The 16293-nt window shown below is 38.0% G+C and overlaps 1 protein-coding gene across 9 annotated transcripts in view; it reads right to left on the minus strand.

The window, feature by feature from the left end:
- SP140 (SP140 nuclear body protein) overlaps nucleotides 1-16293 on the minus strand; it is a 52774-nt gene that overhangs the window by 11684 nt on the left and 24797 nt on the right. For 6 of the 9 annotated variants that reach the window (XM_036236146.1, XM_036236145.1, XM_036236144.1 and 3 more), the window contains 8 exons: nucleotides 13752-13817; nucleotides 10976-11044; nucleotides 9449-9502; nucleotides 6387-6440; nucleotides 5548-5622; nucleotides 3918-4022; nucleotides 1871-2013; nucleotides 674-721 (listed from right to left, as the gene is read on the minus strand). In XM_036236146.1, coding sequence (XP_036092039.1) covers nucleotides 674-721; nucleotides 1871-2013; nucleotides 3918-4022; nucleotides 5548-5622; nucleotides 6387-6440; nucleotides 9449-9502; nucleotides 10976-11044; nucleotides 13752-13817 — 614 coding nt within the window. The remainder of the gene's footprint in view (nucleotides 1-673; nucleotides 722-1870; nucleotides 2014-3917; nucleotides 4023-5547; nucleotides 5623-6386; nucleotides 6441-9448; nucleotides 9503-10975; nucleotides 11045-13751; nucleotides 13818-16293) is intronic. The other 3 variants (XM_036236139.1, XM_036236142.1, XM_036236141.1) reach the window with 3 other exon arrangements.

The following is a 16293-nucleotide window of genomic DNA, read 5'->3' on the forward strand; positions in this document are numbered from 1 at the left end:
AGAAAAATTGAGTAACAATATTGAATGTGATGTGTGCACCTATCACTTATTTAAACAGCCGTCTCTTGAAAAATTCAATTCACAGTCTATCCTTTATTTCATGGACCTATATATCTACGAGGAGAGTTAAAAGTGCCATAGTATCACTGTTTGGCCCAATGTAGTCCCGTTTCCTGGCTTTCAAACCCAAGGTGAGCCTTTGCGAAGCCACGCCAGGAGTCTGGCCCTGATTTCCACAGATGGTGTTGGAGAAACTCCTCTGGTTCTCCAATTTTGAGGGGGCCCTCGGTCACTCTTCTCTATATTAGGAAGTGTCATCCAGGGGACGAGCTGTGATGAGAATATCAAGCTGACTCATCACCAACAACTCCCAGAGACCACAGATTTCAATACAATTAGAAAATAGTAACTTTTATGAGAAAAAAACATATCTGTGAGGCCTATTATGATGGCTCCTTAATCATCTGCATCTCAAATAATTTACCATCAAAGGATGACTTTGCCTTCTATATAATGGAATGTTCATAGTAGCAACTCTGAAGGCACATGCCCCTCCAAAACAAGAGTTGGTGAGAGCTTAATTATCATTACCCGATTGAGAAACCATAAAATAATGTACAGTGCATGAAAAACCAGTTATATGATAAAAGGTAGAAAGTTATATCATCATTACCTTTTTTCTCTTGCCATATATTCTTGGAGGATTAGGTAGAAATCCTTCCTGAATAATAAAAAGTCCAAATATATGGTTAGCCTATATTGATGTTTTGTGAGTCTGATACTTCTACCCTACTCTTAAATATTTCTACCTTGATGTCTCATGATCAGCTCAAAGCCATTCTGTCTAAACAAAAAATCATCTCTCTCACCTGTACTTCGAGAATACATTAGTGGTAACTGGAAAATCAACTGAGAACCTTTTTCCTTGCTTCTGTGCTTTTTTCCTGTCTTAAGGCATTTTCCTTCACTATCTGACACTTCACACCTCTTTTCCATTCCCACCACTGCCACTCAAGCGTGCATCCTCACACCAGGGCTTTTCATCAACACACACTAATCCCACACATCCTGGGGATCAGACACTCTGGACAAACTCAGGCACACAAAGGTGGACAAGCCCAGAGGGGTCTGGAGAGAAAAGGAGAATGCATGGAAGGAGAATACAATACAGTGCGAGAGGTCCTTAGCAGTGGGATCTGGGGGCCCAGGGAGGGGATGACCAGGCCAGGCCAGTCAGGGCATATTCAGAGAGGAGGGACAGCTGAGCTGGGCATTGCAGGTTGAGTATAGCTTCGTTGGGCTGAAAGAGAATGAAGTCATTCCAAGGCCCCGTGACTGTCTGAGGTACTGTTTTTGATACATTATTTCACACCTCAGGACACCTCATGGGTTCTACGTTGTCCAAGTTTTGAGTTTAAACTTCTTAGCCTGGCATTAATTCTCTCCACAAGCAACCCTAATGGATGGATTTTGCCATATCACACACCAACGGTCGACCTCGACCCTCGGCGCTACGTTCATCTTAGTTCTGATTTTCATGCCTTTCTTTCTCTGGAGCATCTTCTTCCTACGTGCCTGACTCAACTGTCTTTCTCCTTTCAGTGCATAACCTTGTCTGCCAGAACCTGAGTCAGAATGAACGTTCTCTCTTCCAAGCTCCTGCATGTATCCTGATGGAGCCCTTTACCACACTGAGGTACTGCCTTGCACTGAGGTATGAGTGTGGGGCACCTCTCTCCAGTGAGAGGAAGAAGTCAGGGGTCCTCAGGGCCTCAGCTATAACTTAACATATATTTGGTGAGCAAATAGTGAACTTATCTTAGAGCGCAGGAAAAGTGACATCTCCTGCCCCCGTGACTGAAATACCTACCAGTATCAGCCATTTTAGGGTCTTCCCACCGCAGTGCACACTCATTTTCCAGGACTTTGATCTTTCATGGCCTCCTTTGATTTCGAATTCCCTGGGGGTGAACCAATTTCCATCCTCTCTCCTTATACACTTTTTGGTGGATCCTGTAAGACCAGGGTAAGTTGATTCTGGGCCCTCTGTCCTCAGAGCCTAGATGGTGGATTCTTACCACACTGGATCAGAAGACACCCAATTTGGACTTAAGGCCACTAGCAGGAGAGTCTAGCCTCCCCTTTCAGACTTCATAATCCCCAAACCTAGCCTGAAACTCCCCTTCATGGGGATTGCCTGCTTTGTATGCATATTTCATTGACCTTTGTGCAACTAAAAAGGGATAATTATCATCAAGATCAATCTTATAAAAGTATTCCAAAATTGCCAACAAAGTAAAGGCAGGTGATTTTGAAGGATGATAGAATTTCAATTTGCTGGGGATAGAGAACAGGTGAGACTCTCCAATGGCCCTTGGACAATGTGGAAGCAGAACTTTAAGGTGAACTGAGACCTCAGGTAAGGGCCTCCTGCTCATAACGGCACCACAGCAACATCTGTGGCTTTTATTGCAGCATTTTTCATCCAGTGTAAAGGAAATATTGAGCAGAGAGTTTTCTACCCTTGAATTCATGGACAGCCAATATTAAAAATAAATGTGAAATGTTATCTACTGTAAAATTTAAGCAATACTTAAAAGATAATCATATTCTAGACATTATTAGTCATTAGGAAAATGCAAATCAAAACCACAGTGAGAGGCCACTTAACACCCATTCGGATGGCCATAATTAAAAATGTCAAATGAAAACAAGTGTTGTCAGGAGAGAGAGAAATTGGAACCCTCAGATATTGCTGGTGGGAATACAAAATGGTGCACCCACTTTGTAAAAATATTTTGGAAAATTTTTATTCCAAATAAAATACTTTGGGGAAAATATTTTGGCGCTTCCTCAACAAATTAAACATAAAATTACCATATGAACCAGCAATTTCACTCCTGTGTGCATACCCAAAATTATTGAAAACGTGTTCACACAAAAACTTACACACAAATGTTCAAAACAACATTATTCATAATCCCAAAGAGTGGAAATAACCCACACTGATGAATAGATTTAAAACACGGTATAGTTATACCATGAAATGTATCACATGACGATAAAAAAAGAATGAGATACTAACACATGCTACTAATGTAGGAACTGTGAAAACTTTCCACACGACAAAGCCAGTCATTAAAAGGCACATGTGATGATTTCACTTTCGTGAAACACCTAAAATAGGTCAATTTTCAGAGCAGAAAATAGATTAGTGGTTATTTAGGGATGGGGGTGGGGTGAAGTGGGAATGAGCACTGACTACTAACAGACACAGAGGCAAAAATGTTCTAAAATTAGATCGTAAATTCACAATCCTGTGGATATGTGAACAAAACTCAACACCAAATCCTGCACTCTAAGCAGCGAATTGTGTGACAGGTAAATTATATCTCGGGAAAATAATTTACATTTTATATATCAATTATGTAAATTAATTCCTTCCAGCTACATCATGAGGTAGATTTTAATTATTTTCTCTTTTTTAGATGGGGAATTTCAGTCTTGGAAAGGCCCCTTCTTTAGTCATGTGAATCAGTCGCTCTTGGCATAGCCAAGGTTGGGACTCAGGTTTTCCGATTATAAATTTCATGATCTTTTCACTACACCAAACACCCTGCCTGGTGATAACTCAGAAGAGAGGATATGAAAGTGGAGGCTGAGAGCCTCTTCCATTTTATTTCTAATCCACTTCTCTTTGGTTTTTCAGATATTTCCATGGACACTTCCATATGGTGATGAGTGCCTACTACGTCTGATTTCTTAATGTGTGAAATTATCACTCGGGATTCCTTCCTCCTTTTCTCAAGACAAAATGTGGCCCCAATTCCTTGATTGATATGTAATTCACATGGGTAATTCCATTTCTTCTTGAGATTTCTTCCCATAGAGTTGCTAAATTAGACCATGAGACCCACCTTGTTTCAATTTGTTTTTATATAACATCCCCTTCACTGCACCACAGGTCACAGGAAGTATTTGAGCACGAAAATTCACACTTTTATCTCTGTGCTTTCTTGACCCTGAAAGAGAGATTTATTTATTCTGTCTCATTTTACAATTGCACATGTACCTCTCCTCCCATGGTGAGGTCACTCCTATAAAGATATAGGGGTACTTAGGAAACTTTATCCCACAAATTTCTAGAATCTGTCTTTCTCCCACGTGGTATTATTGATACATAACTAGAGTGTCTACCTCTACCCTCGAATCTCACACAAAACAGAATACTTTAGCAGAAAAATCGGGTTCTATAAAACTGTCTTAACTCCCACTGTAATCAGCTCCACCGATTCATACATGACAATGAAACAGTTGCTCTCATGTTCTGAAGGGAGCTCTCCACCTGCTAGTCCACTGCAGTTAGGTAGTCGGGGACAAAGTGAGAGACAGTACTTGTATCTCCCTATTGGAGCTCTAACTATGAGCAGAGAGAGGGGGGTGGTGGGGTAACCTAGTGAAAATGGTGTCTGCCTGCTATTTGTGTTCTCTCTTTTGCTTCTTTTCTCCTTCGCATTAGCTTCCTCCATTACATCAGCTGTACAAAGATCTCAGAAAACTCTAGAATAATCTTAAAATTGCATGAGGAGGAGAACAGCTGGAGACCTGATTTCACAGGTGCAGGGGTGAAAGAACTTCAAATTAACTAACTCAAGGAGGATGTGTAGCTAGCTGATGCTGTCCATCCAGCAGGCACTTTAGATCAGGATGGGAAGAGTGGAGCTGTCTGTGGTTCTGATATCAGTTTTGCGACAGGTAGCCTTTTAGAACTGGGATGAACTGAGAAGGATGGTTGGTGCAATTCACTCTCTTGCTTTACAGATGAAGAAACTGAGGCAAAAGTGGCCAAGTGACTGGCCCAAGCCCACACGAAAAAGAGAAAGACAGACTTCTGACCACCACTTTGGGCTACTGGTTGTGTGCAACCTGTGACTTTCCAGGTAGCAAGGGTCAGCTATATAACTTGTGGGTTATATGTACATTTTATATGACAACATACGATTTCCAGCTTAATAGTTATCAGTTCAGTGGAGACAACATTACTGCAGTGGCTCCTGAATGCCTGGAGTCTGTTTTGGATCTGTCGCCAAGTTACTGGTTTCAGAAATTATCTTCTTTCTATCCCTGACATATTTTATTATTTTTTTCATTTACTATTACCATTTTATTACAAATATTAATCTTTTTCATTAAAATTATTGAGGTGACATTGGTTAATATAATCAAATAGGTTTCACGTGTACAATTCAATAATACACCATATAAAGTTAAATTTTTTTTCCAGAGGGAAGCAGGGAGGAGGAAGGTAGATAAGGGTAATGAGGAGTCAAATATTTGGCGGCAAAAGAAAGTTCAACGTTGAGTACTGAACACACAATGTGAGATACACCTGACACACTTTAAAAATGGACCAAATTATATACATTTCTGAATAGTTAGAAAAGATACATAAAGTAATTAAGGAAATGGGTTTATTACTAAAAATGCAGAGTAAAGCACAGGGAAATAGCTGTTTAGCTATTGAAAGTAAATCCTTTTCTTTATTACCTCTTAATTGGGCTGTCTTTTTTGGTGTTCGGTCACTATGAATTAAGTAGGTTCTAGATTTGCCTCTCTTTTTCCCTATCAAAATAGAAAAATAGAAGCACAGTCACAGATATGCAGTTATTGTATATATTAGTGTTCTTCAAAATTCTCATTTAAATGTAACTTCCTTCAAATTTAAGGGATCCGATTAGAAGTAATACATACATGTATATATATAACTGGAAATTTAGAAAATATGCATTGTATGAAACATCATCATCTAGAAAGTTATACACAAATATCTTTAAAAACACAAATCAAAATATAAACATCATCTATATTTCAATAACCATATGTAACTACTGCATGTATTTTATGAATTAATTGCCATTGATTTTTTAATTTATCTATACATATGTCTCCCTATATATACAGATTGATAAATATGTATAAATAGACATTTACATATACATAAAAACATTTGCACATATACATATATATGTTTATGCATTTTTTTTACCACGTGCACACACATACACACATATACGTACAGTCTGCTTTCTTCATTTAGCCTTTTTTGGAACATCTTTTTAAATTAATAAAAATTTCTTGACCCAGGCAGTGCCTTTCTATTAGCCCCATGTCACTGAGCTCTGGATAATTACATGTACTAGAAATAAACTATTTTGTTGAAGCCACTGAATTTTGGGGCTTCTTTGTTATGGGGTCTCAGCCTATATTCTACCTTACATAGTAGCTGAAAAACTACATGGCTCTAGGGGCACTGCAGACCACAGGGTTATGACAAGCAGTACCTTGACAAACTCAAAAAGTGTGATGACTTCACTTTGCCAACTTACCTTTTTGATGTACGTTTCTCTGCCATTTTTTTTTATTCTTCCTCTTTCCTACTGCTAAAATAAAAGGGAAGGGGAGAGGGAGAGGGAGAGGGAGAGGGAGAGGGAGAGAGAGAGAGAGAGAGAGAGAGAGAGAGAGAGAGAGAGAATAAAGTTAATCATTCAGAGATGTGAATATAATTCTCAAAAGCTGTAGAGTTCAGTGGTATTTTTTTTTCAAATTTTGATCCACAAAAATGGGGTGAAATTCTTAACTACCAGTGTAGCAGTGTGAGGTCGATCATAGAGAGTTATATTTCACACTGTGTAGACTTGGGAGACTATAGGATATGACCTTTCTTAGAAAAAAATTTTTTAAATTATATAAGTTTCTGGACTCTTTATGATGTTCCTTTGATCTATGTGTTTTTGTGCCAGTACCATATTGTTTTGATTACTATAGCTTTGTAGTACACTTTGAAATCAGGGAGCATTACATCTCCAACTTTGCTTTTCTTTCTCAAGATTGCTTTGGCTATTTGGGATTCTTTATGGTTCCATATAAATTTCAAAATTATTTGTTCTAGTTCTGTGAAATATGTCATTGGTATTTTAATAGGGATTGCACGGAATCTGTAGGTTGCTTGGGTAGAAATAAAGCCACGCTTGTGTGGTCAATTAATCTATGACAAAGGAGGCAAGAATATGCAGTGGGAAGCAAATCTCAACCTCACGGCCTGAAGCAAATCCTCACCAAGACTCCTCTGGTGGCCTGGGCCTGCCTAAACTGACAGCTGATATCCACTGGGCTGCTGTGGCTGCTTGGCCTCAGAGCCAGCTTTGTAAAACAGAAAGAGACGTGTTCACTCCTCTGGTTGGCAGAAGTCAGAGACTAGGCTTCTGCACACGACCTCTCCATTATGGCAGTTATCTTTTCTAAAAAACAATAGCGTAACTCAGCAATGTACAAAGAACTAATACTTACTAACACACAATTATTAATGATCTTCCATTCATTGGAAGGCAAATAAAAAAGCATGAGTGACTACTGATGATTTTTAGGATTGGTTTTACAAATGTTTCACTGTAGAAGCTGAAAATTATATAAAGGAAAAACATCTTCCTTTTAAAATACTTTTACTTTAAGGTAACGCACCTGGTATCCACACAATTTAGAACGCACAAATATAAAAGTTGTATATTTGCCGTCAAATACAATTTCTTTGATCCAACCTTTAGATCAAGGCATTATTTCCACCTTTAACATTATTAAATAAAATTTTAATGATATTTTTAATAAACTTGAAGATAATGAACCACAGTTACAGAGCCTAGAATAAATATACAGTTTTAAGTTGTATCAAGAATATTGCTTTAGCTTTGAGTGATATAAAACCATTAACTTTAAATGCTTGGTGGAAAGCAATGTGGCCCAGAAATGGTTATACTAGGAAACATGGTTTCCATAACTCAAGAGGGATTAACTGGCATTGCTAATTTATTGAATAAATTTCAAGAAGAAGGCGCTCACAATTTGAATGTAGGTGATATTAATGAATTATTGGTTGATGACGAATTAACTGATAATGAATTAATTCACTTAATAGCTAAAGCCCATCCTGCTGATGAGTATGGCAGTGACCTTGAACCAGTCTCATTCACTGCAGAAAATATTTACTACAGTCTTCGGTTAGCTTCAAAACTGGAAACTGAAATTCTAAATATTGATCCAAACATCCAATGAGTCGAAATATTGAAAAAAGATTTTTTAATGTTGCAATAAATATCAAAAAATTTATGAAAGCTTATCAAGAGATGGGGTTGGAAAAGATGATCCAAAAACATAAACACAAATAATTAAACTAAATTAGTACTTACAAATATTTCAAGCAATGAAGATAATGACTTTATTCTAATTAAAACGAGAAGATCGACTGCTTTAGATTATATTATAGACACTGACAGAGAATAAAATTTACTTTGTTTTTTCCTGAATTTTCATTAGCGTTTTAAAAAAATATGTGAAATAAATATTTCTATGACTTATATTGACCTATTTCTTTAGTATTTTTTTCCATACTGGTAAACTCTTTTTATGTGATTTTCTTCTGCCTAAAAATAAAAGACACGTGGAATGAATAATCCACATATATTGAGGGATGGGTGTATATATTTGGAAATATATTTAGAATTTTCCTATGCTTTTTATCACTATTTAATAAGAATCCCTTTTCCTCTAGTTTCCAAAAACATGTTTCTTAGTTCTTCCTCAGTTCTCACCTTTAACCTCTACATTTCTACTAACATCTGTTCAGCATGATTTAAGAGTTCTCTAAGGCAATTTAATTTTTGTCTCCCATGTTCTTTACCTTTTTCTGAGCCCTTACCAGCAGTCTTTGCACCACATTTCTAACTGTTTGAGGCCATGCAGACATTTCCTATTATTCTGCTTAAAATTCTTCCCATCGCCCAATTTCCCTTGGCCTACTGCCCAATACCTAAGCCACTTCCACGTTTATAGAAATGTTTGATAGTCATACCCCACTTCCAACAACCACGATCTGCATTACTTCTACTGCTGCCATAACAAATGACCACAAATTTAGTGGCTTAAAACAATGCAAACTTATTATCTTATAGTTATGTTGGTTACAAGCCTGAAAAGGGTCTCATTGGGCTAAGGTGAAGATTTCAGTAGGCCTTCATTTTTTTTGGAGGCTATGAAGGAGAATCTAGTTCCTTGACTTTCCATAAGACACTCATACGCTTTTTCCTTCTATCTTTAAAGCAAAACTATTTCATCACTCACTGAGTATTATCTATTGCCACATCTCCCTCTCTACAGCCGGGAACAACTGTTCATTGTTTAAGGCCCATTTGATTACATTGATTGCACGCAACTATCCAGGATAATCTCCCTTTCAAGGTACCTACCTCAACTGTATTTGTAAAATCATTTTGCCATGGAAGATAACACCTTACAGGTTCCAGAGATTAGGATATAGATATCTTTCATATTATTGAAAAGATGGCATTAAAAAAACTACTTTAACATCAAAAGCAGGTAAAATCTTATGCACTCTTACCTTTTTTCCTCCTGATTATTCCCAAAGTAGAGTTGTTTCCAAGGTCCACAGTTTCTGGAAAATAACAGGTGGTGGTGAAAAAAACAAAAATAAATGAATAAAAGCTACAAATTCTGGGATGATTCATACTACGGAAAGCTTGAGTTTTGAAAGATGTTTGGATTATCATTTCTCTCTTCCTTCTAAAGGAAATAAAAACCTACTAAATTGAGAATTAGGAGTACAGAACATTATTCACGGTGGCCAAGACATGAAAACAACAGAGTGTCCTTAGATAGATGATTGGATAAAGAAGATGTGGTACATATATATAATGGAATATGATTCAGATACAAGAAAAGATGAAATACTGCCATTTGTGACAACATGGATGGATCTTGAAATTGTCATGTTAAGCTAAATAAGTCAGACAGAAAGAATTGAAGACTATATCATTTCACTTATATGTGGAATATAAAACCAAAAGCAACAAATGCGCTGTGAGCATATTTCAAAGACAGTTTTAGGCAGATCACTGCTGCCAACACAGGTTTGGGAGGATTGTGGGGATCTGTAAACCAGTTGCAGACAACAGCTGCTCTTGCTGTGATCTGCGACTCTTGTGGGGATATGCTGGCAGACATAGAAGTTGCGATAAGACTGAGGCTGTTTGGCCTGATGGCCATTGTCTCCCTGATTCCCTACCCCACCCGATCCACAGATTGCTTATGGTGGCCCATTGATAGGCAACCACTCCAGCCCCGCCCCATTCCAGGGCCCCCCATTTCATACAGGCAACAAACTGGCTAGCACATTGTATTCACTACAAGGAAATCAGTCACAGGCAGACCACTGCTAACCGTGAGAACTACAATATCACTTGGAGGAATCACAGGGGTCTGTGGGATCACCCCAGATGGCAGCTTGTCTCACTGTGATCTGTGACTACAGCAGGAATCTACGGGCACTGAAACTGCAGCAAAACTGAGAGGCTGTATTCACCTGACGGCCTTTGTCTCCCTGAGATCCCGCTTCACTCAATGAACTTAAGGGGAGAATGAATATGCTCAACGAGCACCTCAACAGAGAAACAGTAAGCATAAAAAAAGGACATAGAGCCCATAAAAAATATCCAGACAGAAATGAAGAATACATTAAATGAAATGAAGAATACACTAGAAGGATTCAAAAGTATATTAGATGAAGGAGAAGATCAAATCAGTGAACTGGAAGATAAGGTAGCAGAAAACACCCAACTGGAAAAGCAAAAAAAAAAAAAAAAAAAGCCTTTAAAAAATGAAGATAGTTTAAGAGACCTCTGGAATGCCATTGTTAAGAGTGTATTTCTCCTACATCATTCATACATAATCAACAGGGCTCATCCTATTAATATGATTTTACAATGATTCTCACTTCCCTGCTGTTACCAAAAGGGTCATGTCAAGCAAATGCAGAGGACAAGAAATTAGGATGAACTAGACCACCTGTCACCACTCTACCTGGGGTCTGTAGATCCACTCTCATCCCGTGATCTTCGGGCAGCCTTACCTATTGTATCACATTCTTGGCTACTGTTAGTCCTTGCTTTTGGACCTACAGGTACATCTTCTGAGAAACCTATAACATGGGAATATTTCTCATTTGCATGTGCTGGTAGCTCTGCTCCTAGGCCAAAATCACAATTTATGAAAACTCTTTTCATTTGTCCCAATAATTCACTTTTCTGTATACTTGTTGATTTCCATTTTTCTACTTTTCCTCTGAAATATTCCATGGTTATTCCATAAATTGAACTCTTCCTTTTTACTCTCTTGTATTTTTCTATTTATGAGAACTTAGCTTCTAGTTTTATAATTTTTCAGTCAAAGTTACCTTGTCCATCACAGGGTATAGGCTTGAGGTAAGCTCTTCTGATTCTCCTTCTCTATCCCCTTGGATAGCTGCTAGTTCACCAGATACTAAAAAGGAACCTGAAAATTACTGTCCATTGATCCTGAGACAGTGAATGGGAAGAGTTCCTGGGACTCTCATGCTGCACATCTATACTCTGAGCTAAGATGAACTGCTTCCTCGGAAAAATATATCTGCTCTAATAACCACACCTGAAGTGCTACAGAGCAATCTTTTCCCATTTTGCACCTCATTCTGCTTCCTCTACTTTTATTGTTCTACTTGTAGCCTTAAAAATAAAATCAAAAGATCATATTCTTCCAGGATCAAACTACGTATTCTTTGAAAATTGTAACAAGTTAATACCAGTATCACTATTAAACACATTCCAATTGGCCAGCAACTACTTACATCACTAATTACATTTAAACAAATGATTAATGGCAGCCTTACACTTCTGAAAATCAGCCAATCAGCACAGCCACACTCCAGAAAGCCTGTGTCCATGGTTAAATGCTAATCTAGTCATGATCACTTCTGTTTCTGAAAGTTGTGGTCACTGAACCACTTGCTTTCCAAAACTCTATATAAAATTAGTAGTTTCCATTTTTAAAGAAATCATGTCAAACAAATATGGCGCCTCATTCCACTACGTGCCTTGCTAAGCAAGCAATAAAAATCTCTTTTAGTTTCAGCTATTGTATGATGGGCTATCCCTTCAAAATGGAGTACCCACCAAGGTCGTCTTGAAGACTCTTGTATAGAAGTGTCCTGTGGAATCCTTAGATCAACGGGTATAAATCCCCAATCTATTGTTCCCAACTCAGATTGTCTTTCTGATCCTCTGCCAACTAACTGAATCTGTCTGAACAACAACTTGAGATATGATGTGTTTCTTGAACTTTATATTTGAATTTATCTGATTATTTAAAGATATGTATGTAGTTAGATACAAAGTAAATAGACGTTTGGTTTGGAGGTACAGCGATTAGCAAATATTCTGTTAGTGTGTTTATTTTTTTACTACTTCATTTACTCTCATTCTCTTTTGTCTATTTTTTAAAAGTCTTGTCTTGAGTGTGTTTGTTCCTAATTGTTCTGTGCTTCTTGAATGTTAGAAGAAAGTTTTCCATGTGAGGCCAAAAGTAAGTGAAGGAACACTGGATTCAATGTCAAACACCTTCACTATACACTTAGACAAGAAAGCAAGTTAATGGTAAAGGATCTTAGGTTTCAGAATACTCTCTCTTTAGGAAAGATGACTTTAAAATTACATGCAAGATTTTATTATAGTTTGGAAAGTAGTGGTTTAGAATGCATATACTTACACATAGACTAAATGAAAATGTTATGATTAAATACCTATATTTGGTATTTTGAAAATAACTACTTTAAATGGATGCAACCACTTTTTTTCTTTCCAAACAAAATTGTACACATTCACCAAAAGCATAGCTATGTAAATTAGTAAGAACATAAGATATGTAAGTTGCTGAAAATTAATTTTTAATTGAATTTTAAAATCATATTATATAGATCTACTAATTAAAAATTGGTGATCTTGCGGAAAGTGAGGTCTTGCCCTCATTGTCTAGGGGAAAGGAGGTCTTTCAACAACTACTAAAGTAAACAAGATTTCAGGGAGCTGAATAGAAGTAATGTATACATATACATTATTGAAAAGTTAGAGAATAAAAATTGTATGAAACATCACCATTTGAAAATAGCCACTATTAAATTGTTCACAAATATCCTCTTGGACACTTTCTGTGCATATGTTACTCATTTAAAATAACTTTTTTTCATTATAATAGATGAACGTATACCTTTGAAAAGCAAATCAAAATATAAACATCACCTATATTTCAATTAACAAATGTAACCACTGTATATATTTTCATGGATGAAATGCCATCGATTTTTCTACATATCTATGTCTATGTCTTCCAATATATATGGATTGGTAAATATGTATAACTAGGCATTTATGCATGTGTAAAAACATATTTGACAAAATATATATGTGTATACATATGTTATTACCACATGTGCGTGCATGTGCGTGCACACACACACACACATACAAACATATATATACAGTCTGCTTTCTTCATTTAGCCTTCCTTGGAACATCTTTCCAAATTAATAAAAAACAATTTTTGACCCAGGAAAGAACCCACCTACTGAGGATAGCAGTGCTTCCCTATCAGCCTGAGTCATTGAGCTCAGGATGATAACACACACGAGAAATAGACCATTATGTTGAAGCCACTGCATTACGGGGGTTTTGCGTTATGGTGTCTCAGCCTATATCTGACCTGACATAGCAGCTGGAAAACTATCATAGCTCTTGGGGGACTGCAGGCCACAAGGACATGACAGGCAGTGCCTTGACGAACTCGAAAGGTGTGATGACTTCACTTTGCCAGCTTACCTTTTTGATGTACGTATCTCTGACATTTTTTTTTATTCCTTGTCCAGGAATGCCCCTTCTTTTTTACTGCCAAGATAAAAGAGAGAGGGAGAGGGCAAGAGAGAAAGAATAAAGTTCATCATTCAGAGCTATGAATATAATTCTCGAAGCCTCACGGGTCAGTTGTGCTCAAGTATTGTTTTCAGAGTTTGGCCCACAAAAATGGGGCAAATTCTTAACTACCAGTGTAGCAGAGTAAAGTCAAATAAGAGATGACCTTCATTTGAAATCTTTTTTTAAAAATTAGAAACTAAAATCCTGCTGATGCTTTAGGGTGAATGATAATTGTGGTTATGTAGCAGTATGTTTCCTCATCAAGTGTTTTCATGTTAATTCAAATGTGTGATGAGGAGGCATCTGCTGAATCACGTTATGGAATAATATACTGTGCTAGAACTCAGGAGACACTTTTCATTTGACTCAGAGAGTTTGCATTAATTTTTCTGCTCTTGCAGTTGTTACAAATCCTCTCATTCACATTTAATCTGGCATCCGAAGTTCTTGGAGGAGTTAAAGAACCACAGTGAATTTTTCTGTGTTGATATTACTTTCTTGTGAATGATATGAAAACTCATGTGAGTTTGAGAAGACCATTAGCACTAGGTAGATAGAGAGATCTTATCTTGTCATTGTTGTGAATATCATAACGACCAGCTCTTCAATTTTTACTGCTGAAAGTGAAGCCTCAATCTATGGATGCAAGCCTGTTACTCTCCCACTTGAGATTCCCATTCTGAAGTGGGTCAACTCATCTCACAAGGCAGGAAGGGCCTGAAACCCTTTCTCTTCAAATAAAAATGGCATGTTCAAGAATGTAGGAACTTTGACCCAATGGGCACCTAGGTTTTCTATTCCCCTTCAGAGCCTGAAGGAAACTGCGGCCTCCCAGAGGCCCTGACACATGGTTAAGCTGACAGCTGATGTCCCCTGGGCTGCTGTGGCTACTTATCCTCAGGGTCTGCTTTGCAGAACTGAAAGTGATGTATGTGTTCACTCTTCTGGTTGGCAGAAGTCAAAATATTAGGCTTCTACACATGGCCTAGATGCTTGGTCTGCCACATAGAAAACTACAGACTGACAGAGTAAAGACACTTATTGCTGGGTCTTAAATGTGGAAACACACTGTGGAGCTATCGACCCATCTGGGACCCTCATGGAATTACCCAAGTACCTGGCCTCTGCTAACAGAGCCTGACACCATGATTCTGATGTAGAGGCTGTGGCTGTGTGCCAGGCTCATGACTCCTGCTAGAAACAGAAACATTACTCCCACAGTCAGGGAGCCTCATCATAAGGGACTTTGTCTTGCCTGCTCTTGCCACATTGATCAGGCCTTGAGCCCATCTTGTGGTAATGGGTGATGCCTCAACACATTCCACACTTCAGCTTATAGAACTACTGATTCTCGCCATACCACTGTGATCTTAAAAACTCACACAGTCATGACCTTGGCTGGCCGGATCTTTTTCAGTCTCACAACGGTATGTCCTTTATCAAAAGCTACTCCCAGTGTACTGCTTGTCTGATTCAACATCTCACATGTCTTCCTGTACACAAACCTCTAAGAGACTCTTTAGTCACTAAGGCAGTTGTCCGCAGAAAGGAATGAGTTCCTACTGGCATCACGATCAGGATGAAAGAGATGAGGGATAAATAGACTAGTTATATAGATCAATCCTGAAAATTTAGGAGTCTGTTGTGACCATCCCTAAGGATGACACATCATCATTTCCCCAACCAGCATGAAGGGGACAACCACAGAGTGCCTAGAGGATTAATTATTAATAATTATTAATTATAAAGTCTGATTATATTTTCTAAAAATGTCTTTGCCTGCTTATAGCTGACCTTTCAGGATGAAAAGTCTCAGTGATAATAAAAAATGCTGGGGAAAGGAAGATGAAGTCACAGCTTCTGGAATGGTACCCACAGATTTTGCGTCAGTGGAAGAAGAGCAAAAATCCAGGCATCTGAGGAGGGAACACCGTACACCTTAGGATGCAGGAGGAATGGAGTAGCATTAATATCTGCCTTTCGCAACTGCCCTGATTTTTCTTCCAGAAGAAATACTATGTATAGCATTCAGGAACACTACTTATACCATGGAGATGCAGAATCCGCCATTCTTCAGCAGACATGAGAAAATGGGCTGACCCTAAATTCTGTAGGTCCCATGCAGAAACCCCTCTGGACATCAAGGACTAGACACAGTTAGTGGAACTGGGAACTCTAATGCTTATAGCTGGCAAGAGACCCATGTTGGAGTCCACCTTCCCCTTGGCTGATATACATCCCATTAGGAGACCTCAACACCTGTAAACACTTCCCTTCCAGGGTCACCCTATATGCCCTTCAGATTGTATTTAAGTGAAAGCCAGGCTTTTATTTGCCTGCTCAGGAAAATGTGGTGAATTGCAAAGTAGGGCTGGTCATGGGAGACTTAAAGATTCCATGCTTCATGAAGTTCATTAACCGTTATAGGAAACAAATCACATAGATTAAT

Source organism: Rousettus aegyptiacus, unplaced genomic scaffold (assembly GCF_014176215.1).
Source record: "Rousettus aegyptiacus isolate mRouAeg1 unplaced genomic scaffold, mRouAeg1.p scaffold_m13_p_2, whole genome shotgun sequence".
Lineage (NCBI taxonomy): Eukaryota > Metazoa > Chordata > Mammalia > Chiroptera > Pteropodidae > Rousettus > Rousettus aegyptiacus.